At 49.7% G+C, this 23,977-nt stretch overlaps 1 protein-coding gene across 6 annotated transcripts in view; it reads left to right on the top strand.

Moving 5' to 3' along the window:
- Positions 1-23,977, top strand: part of LOC109313402 (ankyrin repeat and fibronectin type-III domain-containing protein 1-like) — a 538,031-nt gene that overhangs the window by 510,391 nt on the left and 3,663 nt on the right. For all 6 annotated transcript variants that reach the window (XM_019539945.1, XM_019539947.1, XM_019539944.1 and 3 more), the window contains 12 exons: positions 3,946-4,036; positions 8,148-8,255; positions 10,067-10,166; positions 10,580-10,712; positions 13,033-13,152; positions 13,765-13,980; positions 14,831-14,997; positions 15,375-15,525; positions 17,778-17,946; positions 19,309-19,475; positions 20,358-20,568; positions 22,980-23,638. In XM_019539945.1, the coding sequence (XP_019395490.1) occupies positions 3,946-4,036; positions 8,148-8,255; positions 10,067-10,166; positions 10,580-10,712; positions 13,033-13,152; positions 13,765-13,980; positions 14,831-14,997; positions 15,375-15,525; positions 17,778-17,946; positions 19,309-19,475; positions 20,358-20,568; positions 22,980-23,638 (2,292 nt within the window). The remainder of the gene's footprint in view (positions 1-3,945; positions 4,037-8,147; positions 8,256-10,066; positions 10,167-10,579; positions 10,713-13,032; positions 13,153-13,764; positions 13,981-14,830; positions 14,998-15,374; positions 15,526-17,777; positions 17,947-19,308; positions 19,476-20,357; positions 20,569-22,979; positions 23,639-23,977) is intronic.

The raw sequence follows: 23,977 nt of genomic DNA, 5'->3' as shown, positions 1-23,977 counted from the left end.
CAAGGCCTCCCCTTGCTCCTGCCGCACTCCCTCCCTCACCACCATTTGTGGGGAGGCAGATCGAGGCCCCAGTGGTAAGGGAAGGAGTGGGGCTAGGGCTGGTACCTCAATCTGCCCTGCCCCCCCCCCCACAGCCCTTTCTCTTCCCCCCACCTTTTCCTCTAACCTGCTGGGGGGACATGCTCCCAAATAATTTTTTCTCCCTGTCTTGATCTGACCCCCCCACTTCCCTTCCCACAGACTTACCTGCTGGGTGGGGGAGGAGGGGAGGGGAGGGGGTGGCAGTAGATGTTGGGTTGCTTTTAAATTCCAAAAGTGATCTCCTACTTAAAAAGCTTGGAGACCACTGCTCTAGGGACTTCTTAGCTGACATGCAGGGAATGTGGGAAGGGCTCCTCACTGACTGGAAGAAACCTTTCTTGTTGGAAGAAACTTCCCAGTAAGAGATTGAGACTGAGCTAGAGGAGCAAAAGTAAGATGCAGGGGCTGAGAAGGATCTAAAGGTAACTGTAAGATAAACTGGCATATACTAAGTTATTGTGCCTTCCTTTCCTCTCTAGCAGGTTGGTTTTTCACTTGCCCTAGAGTACACGTGAGACAAGGGAGAAGGTCACTGCTAGGGAGCCCTGGGAAATTCAAAAATCACTTACAACCCCATGTGATTGATCCCCTCTGCTGCATACAGCCTGCTGGACTCAGAATACCAAGAGAAGATGCACACCGGTGTTGGGATGCACCTACCGAGGCAGATGGGGGCATGGGGCAGGCACTACAGGAAAACGTGGAGAGCAACTGTCTGAGTTAGGTAGAAGATGCAAGACTAAAGCTCCAAGGGAGGGTGGTGTATGGATCTGGGCAGGAAGGAGGATGGGATTTTGATGTTACAACAGGGCAGTCAGAGATGGTCTGAACTGGGTCTCTGACTTCCCAGCACAATGATCTAACCACCCCGCCAGAGTCAGCAATGTTTCAGGCCCTTCCTGTGTGATTATTTTGAAACTGGCCCCCTGGGCAGCTGCAAGATGGGGGCGGTATGTGGAGTAAGGAAAAAGAGCACAAGCTAGAGCAGGGGCAGGCAATTATTTTGGGCGGAGGGCCACTTACTGAGTTTTGGCAAGCCATCAAGGCCCAGGGCAGTTTAACATTAATTTTCTAAATTTTTTGGGAGCCCCACGGGTTGGATAGAATGGCTTGGTGGGCCACATCCAGCCAGCGGGCTACATTTTGCCCACCCCTGAGCTAGAGGATATTTGGCTAAATCAGGTAGCTGCTGACCTAGAAGACTGGAAACCATTGTTCTTGCCTGAGCCCTTCCTCCCAATGAGGCAGAAACTTCCCTCTTGCACTGGGCTCCATCCGTTTTTTCCAATAGCTGTGTTAGTGGCTCAGCTTGATAAGGAACACCAGAGAAGGGACTGGATAATGGCTGATCTATGTCATGGTGAATGGAGCACTGTGATAGGAAGTCAGAGACACCTGGGTTCAAACCCGCTCTGGGCAAGGGGCCCTAGAACCCAGGCCATCCAGCTTCCCAGGTGAGTGCTCAAAATATACATTTCTGCATTCCTATGGATAAGTCTGGTAGTTATGGGTCCTGGCCAGCTCCAGTTCTGGACATCTAAGGCTGCTACACATCCACAGTGGCATGACCCAGCTGTTACTTCACGTGCTCAGTCTTCGTCACTGCAGTCACACATCTTGTCCACCTGCATAAGTCTACACACTCAGGAATAGAATGCCATCCTGTGTGTAAGCAGCATTTTTGGCACTTAGACAGACAAGTTTGTCATGTAGATGACCAAATCTGGATACCTAGATGATCAGGACAGAAATGGACACCAAGGGTGCCTGTACACGAACACGGAGGCAGCTCCGATGCACTGTAATTACAGCATGTCAGAGCAGACTCGATTAACTGAGTCTGCTGGAACCATGGATCCTGTTTTTCTCTTTTTAAAAGTTGCAGTTTCTCTGATAAAAATCACAAATTCTCTGATTTAAACTCCCCAAATCCACAATTAAAATGAAACACCACTATATACATAGGTATCAATTGAACACAGTGTTTTATTGCTATATTTACAATTTTAAAGCAATTTGGAAAATCAGAGCTGCCCCTGCCCCCTTTGCTCACCAGGATGCAAATCCAGCTGTGGCTTTCCCCACCCACTGCTTTGTGGTGCTGAGCAGCCCTGATATGCTGATGCCTTACTCATGCCATTGCCTCTCACTCCCCACCCACAGCCCTCCTCGTTTCCCCCTCCCCCCCTACCTGCCAGGGCTATGGAGCCAGGGACCTGGGTTTGCAGTGTCCTGCCCCTGCAACAGTGCCCGAGACCCAGCTACTGCCTGGGGAAGGTGATGGTTGCTGCAGTGGACTGGAGTGTGAAGCCCAGTTTCCCTTCCCACATGGATGGTACAGCCAGAGCAGAGCCAATGGAGCGGGGGCAGGTACAAGCTGCCCACCGCAGGTTCAAGCTCCCTGCCCAGCTGCCCTGTTCTGGGCTTCCACAGCCCAGTGGGTGAGACCCAGCATGGCAGGGCATAGAGGGGCTGGGCAGGGAGGCTCATGCCACCTCTGGGAGCCTCGCGTCTCCATAGTGAGGTATCCTGTGCCTGCCCAGCAGTAGCAAGGATCGCAACTCTGTGCCTCTGCTCCTGCTGCTGCCGGGTGAGCAGGGGGCACCTTGCCATGGCAGCACAGGGCTCATGGCAGTGGCACTGAACTTCCCTGCCCTGCTCTGCCTTGCTGCACTGGGTCCTGCCTGCTGAGTTGCAGAGGCCGTGGGGGGAAGGGTGGGAAGCCCAAGGCCCATAGGGGGCAGCTCACACCTGCCTCTGCTCTATGCACAAATCTGGGGGGCACATGCCCCCCTCCTAGGAGCGTGCACAGTAGCGGGGAGCAAGTTCCACCCCACAGACAAGCCGCCCCCGGCCCTGTGGCACTCCCTGCCAGGGCCCTGCGGCCATGCATGGCCCCAGGCCCCAAGTGCCGTGCACCACCCCAGCTGGGCACCAGCCCCAGCCCTGCCTAATTCTCTCCCTCCCTCACTGTAGGGGCCTCAATTCTCCCCCCTCACCTTGACTTACTGGTGGGAGCTACTCTCCAGGCTGTGTAGCAGCCATGTGCATATGTATGTGTGCACATGCATATGTTCTCCCCTGCCTGACTGTCCTCCTCCTGCTCCCCCAGCCACATGCAGGCTGGAACTCTGCCAGTCTATATGGAAAACCCGTTTCCTGCATTTTTCTCCTTTAAAGGAGAAAATCTGGGTTTTTCTCCTTAAAATAAGAAACTCTGGGTTTTGCAGATGGAAAATCAGGATCACCAGTAATTACCATGTTTCTGCAGCCTCCCGCTTCTCATGTATCAGTATCCCTGCACTTCAAAAGGGCAGTGGGGATGCTTGAACTAAAGCTTGTCAAAAAATCTTTAGTTCAAGCCCGCCACCCTTTTGGAGCATGGGGGCCACTGATACACAAGACACTGTGTTGCTTTAATTATAGCAGCTCTCAAAGCCACTCTAATTGAAGCACCCCACCCCACGCCCAGAGCACATGTAAAAGTGCTCTAAGTGCCTGTCATCACTGTTGACATCTAAAGACCTTTGAAAATCTGGCCCTGTGACCAGGGCCATCACTGTCCCAGTTTCAGAAGCACTGAAAGCATTGTTCTTCTTATCTTTGGAAAAAGGAAGGAAGAGGTGCCCTATCCACAAAAGTGCTGCACAAACCACAAGCCAGTGACCTTGCTGCAGTTACTTACTGTGAGCGTGGATTGCTGCAAGTTATGTGGGTCATTGGGCCTTGTGGGCTCCCAGAAGGAGGAATGTTGGGCTAACATGGGGACATGCTCCTGGTGAAGGGAATGTTCCTGGCTGTTAATGGTGAACTGTGAGACTTCCCACTCATTTTTACTCTCTGTTGTTTTCCTGTTCCCTGCAGGGCACAGCATACTATGTCCAGGTATCTGCCTACAACATGAAAGGCTGGGGACCCCCTCAGGCCTCGGTGCCACCCTTTGCAATCCCCTCAAGTAAGTAGAATCCCTGTGGAATGTGAAAACTGCTGACACTTGGGGCAGTTTTGCTGGGTCAGACCTTCCAGGTTGTCTGTGGAGCTTATAGTATGATTCCCATTTATGCTTTGGACCATTCTGACAGCATGTGGGGGTGGGGTATTAATGTGGGCACCAGCAACATTTGCACTCACTGGAATGCTCTGTACTTCAAGAGCTGCCGTTAGGTAAATGCATTACATCTTGCTGGGCAAAGAGATGGAGATTAGGATCAGAAGCCTGCAGAGTGGAGCTTGGGACTGGCTAAAAACAAGAACAGAATCACAGTATAGAACCTGGGGTTGCACAGAGATGGGACTGGGACAGGTACTGGTTGGAGCGGAAGAGGCAGAAGGTTGAAGGTTAAGGGAAATGAGAAAACTCTTTTCCAATTAACAGCTTTCCCAAGACTGATGTGGAACTCAGTTCTCTGAGTTTCACCATTCAACTGCCATCAGCAAACGTTGTCAAGATATTGGTGATGCATCCCATCATCCCATTCTCCTAGAACAGAGGCAGGCAATTATTTTGGGCAGAGGTCCACTTACTAAGTTTTGGCAAGCCATGAAGGGCCACATGACAGGCAGCCAGGGGCAGATAAGTATTCATCTTCTAAATTTTTTAGGGGCCCTGCGGGCCAGGTAGAATGGCCCAGCAGGCCACATTTTGCCCATCTCTGCCCTAGAATAATGGTTCACGGAGAGGATGGCCACCTATTTACTACCTCTTTCAACTTTTCCAATAGTTCAATTGGTAGAGGTCTGTGACATGTCTATGAAGGCTCCAGCCCTGCTGATAACCTAATGTAGTGTCAATACAATGCAACTTGATGGGATTGTTGTTGTTTGCTTTTAAAGAAGAAGGATATTATATACAAAAATATTTGCCAAAAGAACAATACTAAAATTGCAAAATCAAGCAGTGAAAAATTAAGAGATGCCTACATTAAGATCACCACTGCAATTCTTTCCCTTGTGTGTATGCTTTGACACAGTTTTTTGTTTGTCTGGAACACTTTTGTGGCAGAAGTTGAAATATGTGCCCCATGAATGAGGCAGGGGACTGCAGGGACAAGAGAACACAGCTTCTGCAGTTGAAGGTACCGTCAAGAATTAGTTTCTAGTTCAGTCTCTGCCAGAGATCCAGCATGAGATGAGGCAAGTCACTCAAGCTTCTCACCAGCAGCTGCAATTTGTGTGTTGCACAGTGTCTAGTGCCTGACTGGAGACCTGGGGGTCTCATGTACAGACTCGTCAAGCAGTCATAATTGTAGTTAAAGAACGGTAGCTGTGCCATTGCCATTTAAACTGCCATATAATGCTAACTGCTGTGAAAAATCAGGGTCTTGGTTTCGCAATCTGGGCACCCAAAATAACTGCATATTTTGACCTTGATCTCTGTCTCTCAGCTTCCTATCTGTAAAAAAAGGGGATAATGCCTTTTTACCTCATAGGAGTGGTATGACAGTAAATTTATTAATATTTCTTAAGTACTCAGATACTGTTTTGAGAGCACCATAGAAAAGTTCAAGAAGGAATGACCAACTCTGTCCTTAGAACAGGGTTTGAATAGTGTGAGGCATGGACTATGCTTTGGTCACTGATGAGAACACAGCTCATTGAATAGCAGCTCATGAATTGGGCACAGGACATCCTGCACATTGAATGAGGCAGGGTTTCTGTGGAAATTAATTTGTATATTTAAAGGCTGTATCATAATGCACAGGAGCGAGGAGGCTGAATTAAAGTTGCATCAATAACACATTCTGGCTTGGTAGAGGGGTAGACTTAATACAGCTGCATTAACATAGTTTTTGGCATGAACTGTATAATAATGCCTGTGTGTAAATAATACAGAGAGTACTACATTTTGGGTCTGGATCTGGAAGTGTGTGTGCAATGTGGGTTGCCTGTGTAATACAGTATTGTGCATTGACATTGCTAATGTACATATAAATAATATATATATGGTGGGTCTATTCAGGTTAAGATGGCTGTATACTGTTCTGGCAGTCAGTAGAAATAACAGTGATACTCATTTTAAAGCTCCTTTACAGTGCCAGAATGGTGTAATGCTGCCAAGGCATAAATTAGACTCTGGCCTATTGAGTGTGTGTGTGTTTATTAGATCATATTGGTGCACATTAGTGCAATGCCTATATGGAATCTAGTTGAAGCTGAGCATACTGTTTATTCAGTTTTTATCTTCTTTACCATTTCTCCCCTCCATAAGAGTCAGTAACTTTCCCAGTATAATATAGTCAGGCACCTCCCAGGGTGTTTTTAAAGCACCTAAAAATAGTGCCAAGTTGCAGCCAAAGTTAACAAGCTGAACTTTCCATGGAAAACAGCAGCTCGCAGGGTAGGGGGTATTTAGACCTAGTAATGTAAACCTAATGTAAAAGAGCTCTGAGCCCTGGTTCCCCTGTCTCAGTCCTTGGGTACCATGTAATCAGGTAGAGCTGGCACGTGGTTTGGCTAATTTACCTACATGAGCTCTATTTTTGACACCAGCCTAAAGCAACTTCAGCTCCAGGAAAGTCCTGGAGAAAGACACTGGAAAGATTTGTCAAAGAATAGTGAAGAGCAGCTGCAACAGACATGACTTGTTCTTTACCTTTATTTGTCATCTCCTGCTGGTCACAGCTGTTAAATTCCATTTCTCTGGCTACCAGTTACCACTGCTGGTTACTAGCTGTTGGGTAGGTATTTGGCATAATGGTGCTGAGCATGGCCTGTCTCTCTCCTGAGCCTGAACTTAATGACCTAGAAGATCAAGAGCAACATACACACAGACAGAGAGTTCTGTGCCACCCCATGAAGAAGGGCCTGGGATCACTCTCCAGAGCCACCTTCTTGTCCAGGGGACAGTGCAGGTATGCCATAAGCTGCACAAAGGGGGGCACATACTGAAGACTCTGTCCCATATCTTGCAAGTGAAAAGAGGTTTTTTGATTGTGTTCTGTTACATCTCCACCTCTTTCTTTAATACTCTCTACTCTGAAAAAATATCAGGCCAGAATCTCAGTGGGTAGGAGTGGGCACAGCACCAGTGAGGCCACCAGAACTGCCTCCTTGCCCACTGGTTGAGGATCCGACCCTGCCAGATGTGCATCTGCTCCCAGGCAGGGAGCCACCTTTCCCCTGTAGTAGTCTGGCTTTCATCTTGGTAACCATCCCCCCTGGTCAGGGGCACAAATAGAGGTTGTTAGTTGAGCCCTCTTACCTGGAGAAATTGCAGCGGGGGGAGGGGAGGCAGGTTGTGGGTAAGAGAATGCCTTTTCCAAAGAAACGGTCTACTTTCCTCCCACACACATGGGCTCTGCAGGCCCCTAGATCCTGTGACCCAGTTACAGCACTTGCAGAACACATGGTGGGGGCTACAATATGATAAAGAGCCAAGTGGCCTATTGTAGCTTCATAACATATATCTGCACTGTTGAACAGGGCTATGAGACATCACTCTGGAAACTGGCCTCATGCAGTCCTTCACACTACATGCACATCTCTCACAAAAGATTTTTGGCACCATTTTTATGCCCAGTGCTGCTCTGAAGAGCACCTTGCAGCTGAGAACGGAGCTGGGTACAGCACTGGTCTAATGGCAGCTGTGTGGCAGCTCTTTGATGTGTGGCATGAGTGGAGCAGGAGCAGGTGTTTCCATAGCAGTGCTCCCTAGTGCCGTGTACCATGATGTATAGAATCAAAGGACCAGAAGGGACCTGCAAGATGATTAAGTCTCGTCCCCTGCCATGGGCAAGAGGTTATTGGGCTCAAACGAACTCAACAAGGTACTTGTCCAGCCTCCCCTTGAACACCTCCAAGGATGGCAACTGCACCACCTTTGCTGGGAGTGTGTTCCAGATTCTAGTTACCCTTACGGAAAGGATGTTTTTTCTTATGTCCAGCTTTGAAGGCTTTGCCCTGAGGCCTGGTGATAGAAGGCAGGCTTGAAAGTAGAAGGAAACAGTTGTTTCTGAAAGTAGCAGTGAGGCAGGAAGGACCCTGAGGTAGAAGGGGTCAGATGAGGCTCCGTCAGCCTGAGGCAGCAGCAGAAGGACTGAGATAATGATTGATCTCCTTGCCCACAGACTGGCGTGAATATGATGGGAGAGCACCAAGGCGAAGGGGACAGGCTGAAGCCTTGGATCATCTCCTCAGCCAGGTGAAGACAGTGCATCAGCACTGCGTCTGCCATGGTGAGTCTGGATCTGCAGAAAGGCACAGAGCAGTGCTTGAGGCCAGGCAGTCCCTGCTGGCTTGTAAAAACTGCTCCTAACAGTGAACTTGGAGTAACTCAGGGACAGGCAATTATTTTGGCCCGCGGGCCACAGAGGGAGTTCTGGGGAGTTGCCAGAGCCTGGTTGGCAGCCCCACCCCACAACAGCCCAGAGCCCACACACCCTGCAGCTCCTCCACGCCACTGGCAACAATGCACAGCCCCAGCCCCAACTGCAGCCCATCCTGTACTTGCTCAGGACTCACTCTGGCCAGAGCAGACCAGCCAGCGACTGTACTCACAGCCCCTACCCAGTCCACCCTGCACCTGCTCTGGACCACCTGCCCATGCTGATCAGCAGCAATAGCCAGGAAGAAGCTGCTGCTCAGCATAGGGGAAAAGTGGTCTTCTCCTCCTCACCACTGGTAGGCCTTTCTTGCTGCAGCTGCCCAGAGCCTGTGCCCAGGCTGCCCTGCGGCTCATCTCTGCCACTGTCATTGCCACCTCCAGGCCCCACAGCGCGACAGTGGTGGCAGTGCAGAGGAGCCACAGTGCAGCTTGGGTGTTTGGGATTCTGGAGGCTGCAGCAAGAGCTCCCCTAGAGCCCGGAGGCCTGGCAGTGGTGAAGGGGAGGGGCCACTTTTTCCCCACCCTGAGCAGCAGCTTCTGCCCAGCCACTGCTGCTGCCACCACTTCTCAGAGTGATTTGGTGAACTTGGAGCAGGCACGGAGTAGGCCGGGGTAGGGCTGTGCATGCGGGTTCTGGCTGGTCCAGAGCTGGTCCATCCAGACTGAGTCTGGATCAGGTGTGGGGCAAGCTGGGGCTGTGTGCACAGGTCCCCACCAGTACCATGGGGCTGGGGCCAGCAACAGCAGCAGTCAGAAGCTGGTGTCACCTGTGCTGTGTAGAAGGGCAGTCCAGCTGCAGAGCTGCCCTAGCCCTGCTGCGTGCCCAGGGGGCAGTGGGACTTGCCATGGGCCAGATGGCGCCTGCGCCAGGCAGGACTGAGGGACCTGCTATGGGCTGCACAAAGACCCTCCACAGGCTGGATCTGGCCCACAGGCCATACTTTGCCAACCTCTGGAGTTACTGGATATGACAGAAGCAAGTGGATAAAGTTGTCAGCTGGGTTCTTAAACTGAATAAATACAGCTGTCCCTTCTTACTTTGCATCCCTTCACTTGTGGCAGTATTGCTCTTGAATGTGTGAGGCTTTCAAAAAGTTGTTTTATGGTGGGAAATTTTGCCCGTTCCCTCCCCTGACTGCTACAGCTTTTCTCACAAAACCACCCTTGTGATTTAGCAGATTTGGCAGCCATCTCAAGTCACAGTTTGGGGACTGGGTTAACTACAGTGTCCTGTCTATGAAGGACGCAGACAGACGGACAGAGAGATCATGACCAAATGCTCATTCCCAATGCTGGGAAACCTCCAAAGGTTCTGGGGTGTGAATAAGACCTAACCCCTCTGTCTTCTTGCTTCTCAAATTTCTTTGGGCTTGGAAATCAAACAGCTGCATGAGCATTTGGAAAGTTAGCAGTAAGGAAGGATTGGTAAGAGGCTATAGAGCCCTTTACCTATAGGCAACAGGGCCAAATCCAAGACAGAAACGATGTGTGAAAGCTTGTACTACCCATGCATTGTACCCAGGTTTAATTTGTAGGACTTTTACACTAGTATGTTCAGTGGCACTTGGCACTGTCAGCACCTGCATACTCTGGTGATTGCTGCAGTGTAGGTAACTTACCCACATCCCAGTTTAGTGTTTGTATGTTCCCTTGTTTGCCCAGAACCCTGCAAGAACCAGCCACAGAGCAGGAAGCACTCTGTCTCAAAGAGCCTTAAGCACCTCTTCCACCCTGGCAGCAAGTTCCTGAAGACACTGAAAAGGTAAGAGGGCAGGTCAACAGGGGTGCTAGGAGCTCGTCTCAATACTATACAGTGTGCAGCCAGTATGGTCTCCCTGCATGTGACAGGAATAGCTATTAAACTTGGCCAACAGCCCATATTTTGAAGGGCTTTCCTACTCTTGGAGGAAATGGGCTTGTCCCTTGGAACAAGACAGTTTTCAAGGGAATTGGCCTATAACTTGGGTAGGCTGAGCACTGAGCCATGGTAACAATAGACCATAGAAGTTTCAGTGGCTTAGAAAGTTTGCCTTGCTTCTACAAACAAATGCCCTCCCTCCTGCCTTTGGTTTCCTGATTCTCTTACTCCCTGTTCCCCCCATGCACTCTAAAGGACAGACCTTTTGGAAACTAACCCTTTCTCCAACAGTAAATCTGCCTCCTCTCTCCCCAAAGGGGCCTGTACCTGACATCCATTTTTTACAAAGATGATAACATTCTAGTCACGCATGAAGATCAGATCCCTGTGGTGGAGATTGATGATACCTACTCCTGCCTGCTCATGCAGGACTTCCTTTGGTTCACCAAGGTAATGTAGTTGAGCACTCTGTCCTGCTAGTGTCTGCAGACCACCTTCGTTTGTACATGGGCCTAACTCACCATCACCATCAGTGGTGGATTTGAGGCTGGGTGCTGGTCACCATGCAAATAAGCAAATTAGGCACTAACTGTTGAAGTCAGACTTAGTATTGTGCCTTTTCTGTTAATAAGCATACGTAGTAGTATACATCATGCATTCACCCACCAAGAGCTCCTGGCAGCATGGGGCACTGATTCACCTCTTGCTGGAATGGGGCAGGGAGTTGGTAAGAAGTGTCCTCAAATGCTGGTTTACTTTTGCATTTCAGCCCACTTCATTCATGCCCAGGTGTGTCCATGTGGGTGGAGCACTACAATCTAGGAGCCTCTTCCACTCTGAATATAGGGTCATAGGGAAGTAGGGCTGGAAAGAACCTCACAAGATCATTTAGTCCAACCTTGTGTTCAAGGCAGGATCATCCCCAGCTAAACCAGCCCAGCCAAGTGTCTGTCCAACCTGCTCTTCGAAACTTGCAAGGATGGAGATTCCACGGTTTCTCCAAGTAGCTTGTTCTAATACTTGACCACCTTCATAGTCAGAAAGTTCCTCCTAATCTCCAACTTCAGTTTCCCCTGCTGAAGCTTGAGACCATTGCTTCTGTTGGTTTTACCAGTCTCTAGACCACAGCACACATCTGGTCCCTCGATATCGCCTTTTGGGGCATCTCAGTGATGCTGCTTGTATATGCTGTGCATAGTAGAACATCAAGGAGAACTTGTTCCAGTAAGGTAGTCAGAAAGCAGCAGCCCATTGACTTAACTTACACCAATGCCATCCTTCTACTGGCAGCAGTAGGTCCTGTCTGGGGTAACAAAGCTCAAGAGCATATATTGTTTATAGCACTTATCCCACTCCAGGTACTCATGGAGAAACCTCCTGAGAGGATGCTTTCACAGCAGCCCAGGTGCTGATAAAATGCCTGAAGCCCAGGCCTTCATGTACAAAGGTTACAAGATATGATTGTAATGGGCAGCATGACCCTCTCTTATCTCCTTCCTGCTGCAAACTGTGTGCTACTAAGCACTATCTGTGCTGCTGGGGTTATGTAATTGCTTTTCTCTGTGGGGCTATTCTGCCTCTTTTTCACTAGGTCTGTGTTTAACTCTTTCACTGCTGCATTTTGGTGCAGCAGCAACAATATCTAAAGCCTCTGACAAAATTTATGCTTAAGACATGAGTAACTGGTTAGTCATATCTTAAGTAGTGATCTGGTCACATATTTATTCAATTAATGGCATGATAAAATGAGGAATAAGCCACAAAGTTATTATGCAAAATATGTGTCATAACTTTGTGGCTGGTTCCTGTCATGCCGTTAATTGAATGTGTGGCCAGTGCTCCCAGCCCCTGGAGCACACTGGAGCCTTTAAAGACCCTTGTGCATTCCAGAGGCTGGGAGCACCTGATCAGCTCATTGGAGCTCCCAGCCATGGGAGCCCAGGGAGCCAAGCTTGCTACTTGCCAGTGCAGGGAGAGCCCAGGATCAGGTTCCCCCTGTACCAGCAATATGGAACAATGGGATGTGATTCTTGATCCCACAGTCACTCCTCCTGCTGGGCATGTGTGGCCTGGCAGGAAGTGTAATTATTGGGATCCCACATCAGATCCTATTTTGCCTTTAATTTAACATCATTTAGGCTCTAAGTGCCAGCATTGTTATACTCCCATGAAATCATACACAGCTGTAGGCAAAATATTTTTCTTAGATACTAGTTGTTAAAAGGGATGCTGCCCATGAGTTTAGGCCCCAGATTTGATCTACTATACCATACAGTTCTTCTCATCTGGTGAGGAGCATCCTTTTGCATTTCTCTTATTTATGTTTAAAATGTTCTTGATCACAGAGGAATTGTAACGGACGACAACTATTATATGGGACCTACACAAATCCAATATTCTTGCCCTTGCACCCTACCTACAAGAACTGCAGTTATCACTAGTACCAGTACTGGGCCAATACTATGAGTGGGAGTGGAGTGAACTAAATCCCCACAATGATTTCAGAGAGGCTGAAATACACTTCAGAGCTTGTATCCCATAAACACACTGTGGGGGGTTGCACTGACTTGCACTGAAATATAGATAAGTGGTCAACAAGCATGGCTAGAGGAAGGACACACTATGCTAGGGGAGGAGCACCAGAAACTCAGTGCTGGCTGAACACCTAGTGTTTCTGATGAGGGGCTGAACACCTCACCTGGGTTGTAGGCATAGTGTGAAATCCTGGGTGGAGAGGGAGCTGCTGATGCCTTTGTTTGGTATGCTGCAGGTATCTTGCATGTGGGATGAGATCCTGTGGCTGCGTCAGTGTGTCACTGTCTCCCAGTCGTCCTGTTCCTGCATCTTGCAAACACGCTTCAAGATGCTGCTAGCCATCTCGCAGATGCAGGTGAGAGGGTGGGTGGGTTTGATGGGCATAATCCAGGTCATTTTCCACCAAGACACAGTCACCATGTAAATCCAGAAATACCCTCAGGCAGATATTCTGACCAGTGATTCACAGAGGTGCTGCCATGAGAAACCCTCCACCTCTTCCTGTCCCTAGAAAACAAGCACAGAGGGCTACAAGAGGGAACCTCCAGGATAGTAACATAATGTCAGGAGCCACTGAGATTGAAAGTTGTGTGAGTGATGACCTCAGGTCCCCATAACATTCCAGTGTTATAAGTGTCCCTGAACACCAGAGCTGTCACTACAGTCTCAGCGTCTGTTAGCTCCCAAGATAAGTGCTACAACTGGGTGATACAGGGAGACCTGCTGAACATAGAGGAAAAGGCACCACTCATAGCTCTGTGTCATTAGCAGAAGCAGATTTACTGCTTGCAGGCAAGGAGAGGTCCCTCATGTATATCCTTGGCTGCAGCTTGTTGGTCATCCCCCTCCTTTGCTTCCTTATAGTATCTCAGCAGATGGAAGAGCTAGAATCCTGCTGAGCTAGTAGTGCTGCATAACATAGCTCTTTCTCTGCCATTTGTATGTGTCTCTCTCTCTGCCTGTGAAGGGGCTGCTGGGAATCCAGGACCTGGGACAGGCCTTCTTTGAGCCAGTCAAAGACAAGCAAGGCAACATTCTGATCGTGACCCTGAAGGAGGTGAAGACGAACCAGACGTTCGAGAGTGTCCGCTGGGTTCCCATCTCCAAGCTGCAGAGCAGCCGCAAGTCCGTCTCCTCCCCAGAAGAACCTACAGCCCTGGACGTGTTACTGATCACAGTGCAGGTAGCCATTTCTTACCGGAGGAAAGCTGGTTCGGTGGGAGAGGGATCCTGGGCATCCTTAGAACAGAATAAAGCTTGGGGGTCAGTCTGGGTTGTCCCACTCATGAGCAGTTATGGCTGCTCCCCTCAATGTGGTATTTATCTCTCCAAGTACTTGTCTAGGCCCTTTTAATCCCTTTTGCTTCCCTTGATTGTTTTTTTCCCAGCCTATTAGCAAATCCATGCAAGGAATTTCCCTTCCCTGACAGCCTTCCTTTTGTCTTTCTGCCCTCTGATTTCTTGCATTGCCGCCTCTTTCTTTTCTCCTCCCTTCAGACCTGTGTCTATCTCAACAAGACCCACTCAAGCACCTGTACAAGGGGCTATTGAGGCTGCTTACACAAAGCCCTTGTAAATGCCAGCTGGGATTAGCGACAGGCCAACCACAAAGGGGCTGGTTCCGACGCTGTCTGAATCTGGGGGTGATTGCGGCATGGGGCTGGAAACCTGACAACAAGCTTCTTTGTGGGATTGCCAATACTTCCTGCTCCCTGTGGGGCTGGAATGGCCAGAGGAGTGGCTAGGCTCCCAGGGCTTTGGTCCTGGCAGGAGGCTGGAAGTGCAGATGAAACAACTGAACGGAACTCATTCAGACTGCAAAAGCTATTCAGTTTGAGTTGAGCTATGTTCTGGGTTGGTTCCCCCCTCCATAGCTAGGACTTGAGTAGCGCAGGGATTCTTCCTTAAAACCTGGACAGCCCTACCACTGTCTCTGCCAATTATGTTACAGTAGCTAGAGCAAGAGCAGGAAAGAGAGTATGTGCAAGTCCCACTGTGAGGGTGGTAAGTATAGATCTCTCCTTTCTTCTCAGGACAAGCTGGGTTACCATCAGAGAAGCAGCCAGGCCCTTGCCTCAGGTCTCTACCTGGGCTACCTAAAGCTCTGCAGTGCTGTGGACCAGATCCGTGTGCTAGTGCCTGACCGGTTGCCCAACATCTTGTGCCATGTGAAGATTCGGTCTAATTCCAACATCTCCAGGTGAGTCGGGTGGAGCACATGAAGTCAGGAGTAGCTTAATGTGAGCACCCAAGATCAGTACTCTAACCCAACCCAAAACCTTCCCACCTTTGCTGTCTGCCTCTTCTGTCCTAGCATGCCTAGAATTAGCTTTACACTGTTCTCCAAACCTAGGCAGTTGCTGCACTAGGGATCTGATATGAAGGATCAAAACCCAGAAGCTTTGCTAGGTTTGACTGGACCATAGTCCAGTGCTCTCTATTGCTGTTCCACCAGGGAGCAGGTTGTTAGACAGGGGGAAACAGCCTCCTAACGCATCCAGTCTGACATGCATTCATGAGCCATGATGGATAATGAATCTCTCTCTTCTCTGTGTGTTTGTGTCTGTTCTTCTCCAGGGAGGAGTGGGAGTGGCTGCAGAACCTGGCCAGTGCGGAGGAATCCATTCCCACAGAGCCAGAGTCAGAGACTTCTCAGAACCTCTTGTATCAAGAGCTCCAAGTGGCCATTAAGGAGCTGATGACCTTGGTCAACATCCCTCTGCAAGAGGTAGCAGTGGGAGATGAGGAGTGCAGGGAGGAATGAATGGAGCTGTGGCCTGTGCAGCCCTGTGGCCAGTGCCATGGCAGGTGGCCTAGTGCACCCACTTGAGGCAGGGTAGTTCTCTGTTTCCTGGCTTAGTGTTACCTGGGTCACTGGTTAGCTGGGTCACTAAATTAGCTGGTTCACTAACAGCTACAAATACATTTCTCTCTACCACAACTGCTTTTTCACTACCTTTTACCCAAAACACGGGTTCTGTGCTTTCATGTGTAATATGACCTGGCTGTGCACTAAGGTGTTTTGTTTAATTGTTTTGCTTCTACAATTAACCTCTGTGAAGAGACCAGGATTCTTTCTGCCTCTTAGAAATAGCCAGTTTTCCAACCAACCTCTTATTGGAGCTGAGATTCACTGACATGGAGAAGCCAGTTGCTTCATAGTTTCATAGTAGGTAGGGTTGGAAGGGACCTGAGCAGATCAAGTCCAACCCTCTGTCATAGGCAGGAAAGGATGCTGGGGTCAAATGACCCCAGCTAGGTGATTATCCAGCCTTCTTTTGAAGACCCCCAGGGTAGGAGCGAGGACCACTTCCTTTGGAAGTTGGTTTCAGAACCTAGCCACCCTAACGATGAAGTAGTGCCTCCTGATATCTAGCCTGAATCTACTCTCAGTCAGCTTATGGCTGTTATTCCTTGTTACTCCCAGTAGTGCTTGGGGGAACAGGGACTCTCCCATTGCCTGCTGGTCTCCCTTGGCCAATTTATAGACAGTCACCAGGCCTATAGTTTCCTGGGGCCTCCTTCCTCCCTTTTTTGAAAATGGGGACCACACTGGCCCTTTTCCAGTCCTCTGGCACCTTGCCAGAGCACCATGAGTGCTCGTAAAGCCATGCCAGGGGTCATGCAATGACTTCAGCTAATTCCCTCAGCACTCTGGGGTGGAGATCGTCAGGACCTACTGATTTGAACACGTCTAGTCCCACCAGAAGTTCAATGACGAGGTCCTCACTGACCCTGGGTCTGGCTGCGCCTCTCGTGGGTCCATCCAGGATCCCAGTGTGGGGGATGACCTGGCCCTTGCTCAGAAAAATGGAGGCAAAGAAATTGTTAAAGAGATTTCCTAGCGCGTCTTGGAGGGGGCCTATGTTACCCAATACCTTCTTTTTACCCCCTATGTATTTAAAAAAGGACTTCTTGTCCTTGATCCGGATCACTAGTCCCAGTTCTGTCTCCGCCTTGGCCTTCCTAACAGCCCCCCTACAATTTCGAGCAATGGAGGTATAATCCTCCTTGGTGATGGCCCCTCCCTTCCATTGGGTGTACACTTCCTTTTTAGCCTTGAGACGTTCCTAGATGCTTTTGGTGAGCCATAGGGGCTTTTGAGCACTCTTGCCCCCTTTGATCTGAGTTGGGATTGTCACCCTTTGGGCATGGAGGATTATCGCCTTAAGGAACAACCACTCCCAACTCCCCTCTCCTTCAGGACCTCAGTGCCTCCTGAAGTCCAGGGCTGCTGCCTTGCTGCAGGCCTTTGACACCCTGCGCTGGATGGTGAATTCCAGTAGGCGATGATTGCGAACCTGCAGTCCCCTCACCAGGTCATCGCCTGTGGCCAGGACCAGGTCCAACAAGGCATTTCACCTGGTGGGACTGTGCACCTCCTGGGTTAGATGGAGGTCCTGTAACTCAACTAGGAACCTATGTGAGCAGTCAGACCTGGCTGACTGCTCTTCCCAGCAGATGCCCGGATAACAGCAGCGCTGACTTCCCTCCCAGCTTCCCTCCCGCCATCACCTACAGTTGGGACTAGGGTCCTAATCCAGCAACAAATGTGAGCACATGAATACTTTCATTGGCTTCAATGAGAAATGGATATGCTAACCACTAAGTACTTACTGAAATACCTGCTGAGCTGGAGCTGATCACACCCCTGGTTGGATGGAGGGGCTCTCAGTGGGATTCTGCTCCAAGATAAGCAGCACAGAAACCACTGGAGAATAGCAACAAGAAAGGTGCAATACATAATTTAGTTTGTAATAAAGGATATTGGCTTTTGCAGCCCAGTACAACAACATAATAGTGACTGGCATCTGGGGAGCAGATGATGGCTGCTAATTATCCCCCTCTCCCATTAGTAAGGAGTTCAGTGGAGAGTTCTTGTCTTACAGAGTAGGACAGTGGGGAACTGTCACTTTGTGCTGCCCTGGACTCACTTGCAGCAGTAACACCTGGTTTTTGTTTTGTATTTGCATGCTCCAGGCCAAGGATTTCCGTCTGTACAGCCAGGAGGTGCTGGACTTCGGGGGCCAGGTCTCTTTTCTCCTGCTGATGCCTCCATCTGATGATGTCTGCACTGCCCCAGGCCAGAACAACCCTCACACTCCCCGCTCTGGCTTCCTCACACTGCCTCTCCAGATCTTTGAGCTAGGTGAGAAGCAGCTGCTGAGGTAGCTCAACCACCCCTGCTCCCATGAGTCTCTAGCCCATCTTGGGCTGCAACCTGCCCCTCCAGAACTCACCCCCTTCACTCTCTGCTGCTTTCTTTCCCTATAGGTTCCTTCGCACACACTCTTTGGTCTGCTAGTGACTGAGTAGAGTGGTATATGGTGCCTTTCATTCCTGCCATGAGGCATCTTCCCCATCCTGCAGCAGGGGAGAAGGCTTGGCCTTCCAGTTGTTTTGAGTTGTGTTGAGCACCACTCTAAGTGAGGGAGTTCATAAAGAATGATCAGGTTAAAGGTCTTTATGTCAGGAAAGTAAAGTTTGAAAGGGGGATGCTCAAGGCTTCCTAAAAACATTGGGGTTGAAGGGCCTGAATTAGTGTGGGATTGGTGGTTTTCCAGTTCATGCTAGATAACAGGAGCACTGGCTCAGTCTGCTCCTGTTCTTGCTGTCTTAGGGATCCACCTGGCCCTCTCCTGTCTGGTGGAAGGGGAAAGCTTCTTGGTCCTCCTGTTAACATGTATGCTGTAGTAGGCTGTGTGTAAGCCAGGAGCACCATGTAAGAAGGCAGCACTTTGCTTGAAAAGGAGCAGGCCTTCCTGGGATACTTTCTGCAGGGATAACGCCTGTTTTTTCTTCAGCCACTCACCTGAGCAGTCCTTGCTGCTGAAGGCTGGTTGACATGGCTTGATTTGTTTGCCCCAACCGCGGTTTGCAAGAATAAAGGTTTAGGTTTGCTGTGGATTATGGTTGTGGATGCTATTGCAAGTCCTACTGCAAAAATCCATCAAGCTTCTGGTATTTCATAGAGCATCCTGATATACATGATTAACACAGGGACAGTGGATGATAGCACTAACTCTGGGATTCCAGTCACTTCCTTTGAGGCATTCTTCTCTGCGGTCCTATGTAGACTGTGGGAACACTAAATGGTCATTTTTCCTTCACTAGAACTGAGGTATACCTGAGACAAGGCTACATTGTATTGCCTTCTGTCCCTTCTATCAGTCTGTGCAAGGGGCTTCACTTCTGCTTTCCCTGAACCGGGTCTTCTACCCAGTGGTGAGAATAGTGCAGAGATACAGCTGGTGACAGACAATGGTCCTCATTTCCTGTTCAGTTCATTGTGGCTTTTCCCAGTTGTGGTTTTCAACTGTGATGTAGAATGACTTCTTTCTGTGTGCTACAGAGGGAGTTCTTCACTGTAGGATTGGGTCTGTCTTTTGGTTCACTGACACAACTCTCTGCTGGAGTCAGTTTCTACCTACTCATATGTCAACCATTTCTGTCTGAGGTACCTCTTCTGAGCCCTGCCTCACTCTTTTCATCTCCAATCTTTCTGTTCTAGTTCACTTTTTCACATATGACCGGGAGTTCATCACTCAGTATTGTCAGGTGTCTGCACTTTTGGAGCTCGAGTCACTTCTCTCACAGCAGAGCCTCAGGGAGGCCTTCTCAGACTCCGAACTAACCACTGCTAAGCAGAGGCACCAGCAGGTTCAGGACTACATACAGGTATGTGGAGGAAAAGAGCACTGGGAATGAGGTGGTCTGCCCTGCCCATGTCCTCTTACCTCAGTGCCCAGATTACCCACTTTGAACAGGTGTGTCCTGGTCTGGATCTCCCTCTGCCAGCTGCAGCCCCACTGCAGAGCTCCATTCAACTCCGATGTGCTGCACTCAGATAGCATCACCCAGTTCCTTTGACCATGTAGTCATGAGGTCCAGGACCTGTGACAGAATCTGGAGCTCTGCCCAGCTACTCCTGCTCTCCTGTAGCAATTGCATTAGCAGTGCTAATAGGGGAGCTCCTCATCCTGTATGCAAGCCAGCCTGAATCTTCCACTTGCTTCTCAGAGCTGAGAGACCTGCCTTGTTGGGGCAGGCTCTGGAAGTGCATTCTGGGTCTGGTCACACAAAGCAGTGCAGTGCGCCCTATCTTCTGGGTTTCCCATCTCTGAAACAGGCAGCTCACATAAAGGTTTGGGGCTTTACAGAGCCCACTGGACATTCAAAGCTGTGTGTTTACAGGGAGTAGGGCACCAGCCTGGGAGGTAGGAAACCAGATTCAATCTCTAATTTTCCTTCTCCAGAGAAGCTTGAGCAGTGGTCTGAGGAGACTGATCCTCCTTTACAAAGTGCTTTGTGATCTCCCAGTGAAAATGCCTCTAAAGTCACCATGTGTTTTTATTTAGTGAGGGTGCTTAGGACTGAGAGCTGGCACTGTGATGGTATGGAAAAGCCTTCTGTTGGATGATGCTCTTGGCCCCAGTACCCCAATACACAGACTGCTCTGCAGAGAGGAAGCATAATCTCATCTGAGATGGGGGAAACCAGTATTTCTTTATTATATTGTTTATTTAGAAGGGAACGGTTCATTGTGTTTCTCCCTGGCAGCAAATGGAGGAAATCTGGCGTGAGATGCGCTGGATTATGGATGCCCTGCAACATGCACGGTACAAACAGCCATCCTGTGGTGTGCCCCTCACCTGGTTCCTCCATGAATCCACCAGTGCAATGAAGGAGAAAACTCAATCCACCTCCTCCCACCTGGATTACCTTCCCTCACCTACTCCCTCTCCAGAAACCAGCCGCAAGCTCAATTCCGGTAAGGGGCCCTGATGTTTTATTTATGAAGCTTCCTGGCGGGCAGGCACAGAGAGCCTGTCTGAGTATATCATATAATCATAGAAAGCAGTGTTGGTAGGGACCTCAGGAGGCCATCTGACCCATTCCTGAGTGCCTAGGCAAGATCAACTGAACCTACTATACATCTGAAGATGTTGTGGTAATGCCCTCTGGCCACGTCTACATGAGACGCTGACTGTGCAGTAGCCCACTACTACAGTGCAGTAGCGTTGCATGGCAGAAACAGTGACACAACACTACTGCGCAGTAGTCTCAGGCTACTGCACAGTCAGCCTCACAAAAAAGCTGTTCGTTGGCATGATTTAGTACAGTCCGCTATAAATAAGTACTAAATGACCTTTGCAGTAACAACTGTGCAGTCAGCGTCTCGTGTAGATGCAGCATCTGACTGTTAGCTTTCCAAGTCCGGTGGATCTGGCATTATGAGGGTCTTCCTCAAAGCCTGCCACCTTATGTAGGAGGACTTGTTACCCATATACCCATTTGGTACTGAAATTATGGTTAGGAGTAGAAAAGTGACTGGTTGTGTCTTGACTGCAGTAACTGTTCTGGCCATCTCTGGGTGTGTGGACAGTGCAGTCATTGATGGGTCTGAAGTGTGGCGCAGGCAGACTCAAGGTAGCTATAAACTGGCCAGCCTCAGTGCTGCTGGCCACATAGGTGTGACACCACAAAGCTCAGCATGGCTAATAGAAGCAGGGTTGGCAGGCTGGTCATATCTCCCGAGCTCCATTCTATTACAGAGACATAGTTATCGGTGCCCACACTAGCTTGTGTATGTCCACACTGCACTATGGTTACAAAAGTGACTACAGTGTCTACCTGCCCTCTGTAACAGCTGTACCTAATTGTTCCATTTGTTCTGTTATTACTTCATTTTCCCTAGAGGTCTCATTCAGTGTTCATAACTCCGTTATAGGTCAGAGCTGTCCATATGCCATGAAAGCCACAGGCTCCCCTTCCTGCACTGTGCTGGCACCCCAGGTCCCCCATGGCTTCACAGTCTCCCTTGGCCCCACAGGCTGTGCTGTCCCCAGGGACAGACAGTAGAAGCTGGAGGAGGGAGAGGGAGCTTGGAGACCCTGCAGGAGAGCGATGAGGGAAGAAGAGTCCAGTGAGCTCAGGAGTGACAAGTGAACCCTTAGGGGCTACTGATTGAACAGCCCTATTACAGGCTATTGGCACGCATGTTAAAAGACAGATCATGCCACAAGCAGCTGGTCCTTTAAGTAGCTTTTCAAGGGGTCCCATTGTTCAAGTGGCTCAGTTTGCATATCCTAGTGCAGATGTTTCTAACCAATGGCACTGAAGACTCCACCTAGAATATGAAATCTGTCTTCAGGCCCCACAGATCAGAGCAAAGAGCAAGGGTCTTGGAGTCAGGAGTTGGGGTAGTACAGGGCAGTGATTGTGGGCTCCTTCCAGGTCTATGTCACTGACTCAAAAGTTAAGTTTCTACCATCTGGGAAGAGTCTTGTGGCCCAGAATTAATTGGCAAATCTCTGTCCCATTCTTCTTAGGGAGAGGTGGGGACATCCCATGTACTCACCTGGCCACAAAACATAATGATGTTAATGAAGCAGGAGGCAGACTAGAATCCAGATCCTGCTGCTGTGGCTCTGCTGGTTTTTTAGCTCCTTTAACAGTAGAATGAAGCTAAAACCTGTGTTTTTCTGACTCAGCCGATAGGCATCTAAAAACCAGCTGGCAGCAGATGTGTGCAAAGCCATAGATAGCAGAGCAGGGGCCATTAAATGCTTGCTAAGTAGGCACTATTCAACTGAGCAGCATCAGGAAGGAGGAGCCAGGATTGGAGCTTGAGAACCCTGAAACATTTGTTTCATGGTCTGGGGCATTTGCTTGCTAAGGAGTCCAGGAGGCTGGTGGAGTGTTCAGTGGGGAAGCATGTGCTTCCTCAGCTCTTGTGCTGTATGAGCTAATCCTCTGTCAGCTGCACAGTCCACTAGAAAATTGACCTGGAGCTGGGAAAAAAGCTAAGTGGGAGATCGCAGAGGGATGGATCTCCATGGCAAATGGCATCTTCTCCCTGCTTAATCCTCTGCTTTTAGTGGCTCCAACTTTAATTTTGGTCTTCCAGAGACTGTCAGCAGTAAATGCCATAAAAACGAAAAGTTGGAAGCCCCAAAGGATATAGATGCTTCTTGAGACTTGCATGTTTCTCCATCCATGATTTGATAAGCCAGACATTGAGTGACCCCAGTTAGAGGCATGACTATGTAGGTCCTTAGGAGGGGTATGATTCTCTTTGGCTTTTGTTGCCTGGGCCCAGAACCATGCTCTGCCCATTCCATTCATCTTGAGCATTGGCTCAGGAGTAGTGACATTTGTCTTCCCTTTCACTCCCTGCAGATTCCCATGGGCTCTCGGATGAGGAGGGTTCCTCGGAGGTGTTCCTGGCAACAGACAGTGACTATGATTCTAGCAGGGCCCAAAGTCCCAAGGAGCTGGATCTGGTTTATTCGTCCTCAGGGCCCGATTGCTGTGGCAGGAAAATCACCCGGACCTTGAGAGACAGTGCCCCGGATGTCCTGCAGACCCATGAACTCAAGACCCCAGCTCTGCCTTCTGAGGAGCCCCGCCCACTCCCAGAGCTGTATGACAGTGACTTTGTCCTCCCCAGCCGGCAGATTGAACTCCTGCGCATCACAGAGAAGCGTCAGGCTTACTGTGTCCGCACCAGCAGCCTGGACTTCCCCAAGCCGCTCTTCCAGGTGGCCCGGAAGTCGTGTCCTGGCTCTGTTGACAGCTCCCCAACAGAAACCAGGACAGCGGCCCACTGTGGCCCACTGCTTAGGCTGGGGACTGGCTTGTCTTTCAGCCCGGAGCACGGCCAAGCCATTGAGAACTCTGAGCCCGTCTTCCGGACACGCTCAGCTGAGTGGACTCGCACTTTCCAAGAGACCCTGGAGCCAGGATGCTTGACAAACCGGGGGAAGAAGCCAGACTCGATCACCTTACGAGTCTGCCCTCAGTATGAAACCGGACTCTCCAAAGAGACCAACATCAAGGTATCACAGACAGTGATGAGGCAGCTGGAAAGGTCACTCTGAACAGCAACAATAGAGCCCACCTTTGGCCATATAAGTAGAGCTCATAGAAGGGTAGGGGATGAGCACTCAGTGAGGGAAGGCATGTAACCTAAGCACAAGTAGATGCCTCTGTCCCTCCATCCCACTGACACCTGCCCACCAGATGTCTTTCTCTTCAGCATTTCCTGACGTAGCTTCTACCCTTGGTTCTACTCCACTTTAGGTAGTTTCATAGTTTCATAGTAGCTAGAGTCGGAAGGGACCTAGGTAGATCATCTAGTCCGACCCCCTGCCTTGGCAGGAAAGAGCACCGGGGTC

The sequence above is a fragment of the Crocodylus porosus genome, unplaced genomic scaffold (genome assembly GCF_001723895.1).
Source record: "Crocodylus porosus isolate Cpor-Errol unplaced genomic scaffold, CroPor_comp1, whole genome shotgun sequence".
NCBI classification, from domain to species: Eukaryota; Metazoa; Chordata; order Crocodylia; family Crocodylidae; genus Crocodylus; species Crocodylus porosus.
The sequence above is the reverse complement of the archived record's forward strand: the minus strand, read 5'-3'. Positions and strand labels throughout refer to the sequence as shown.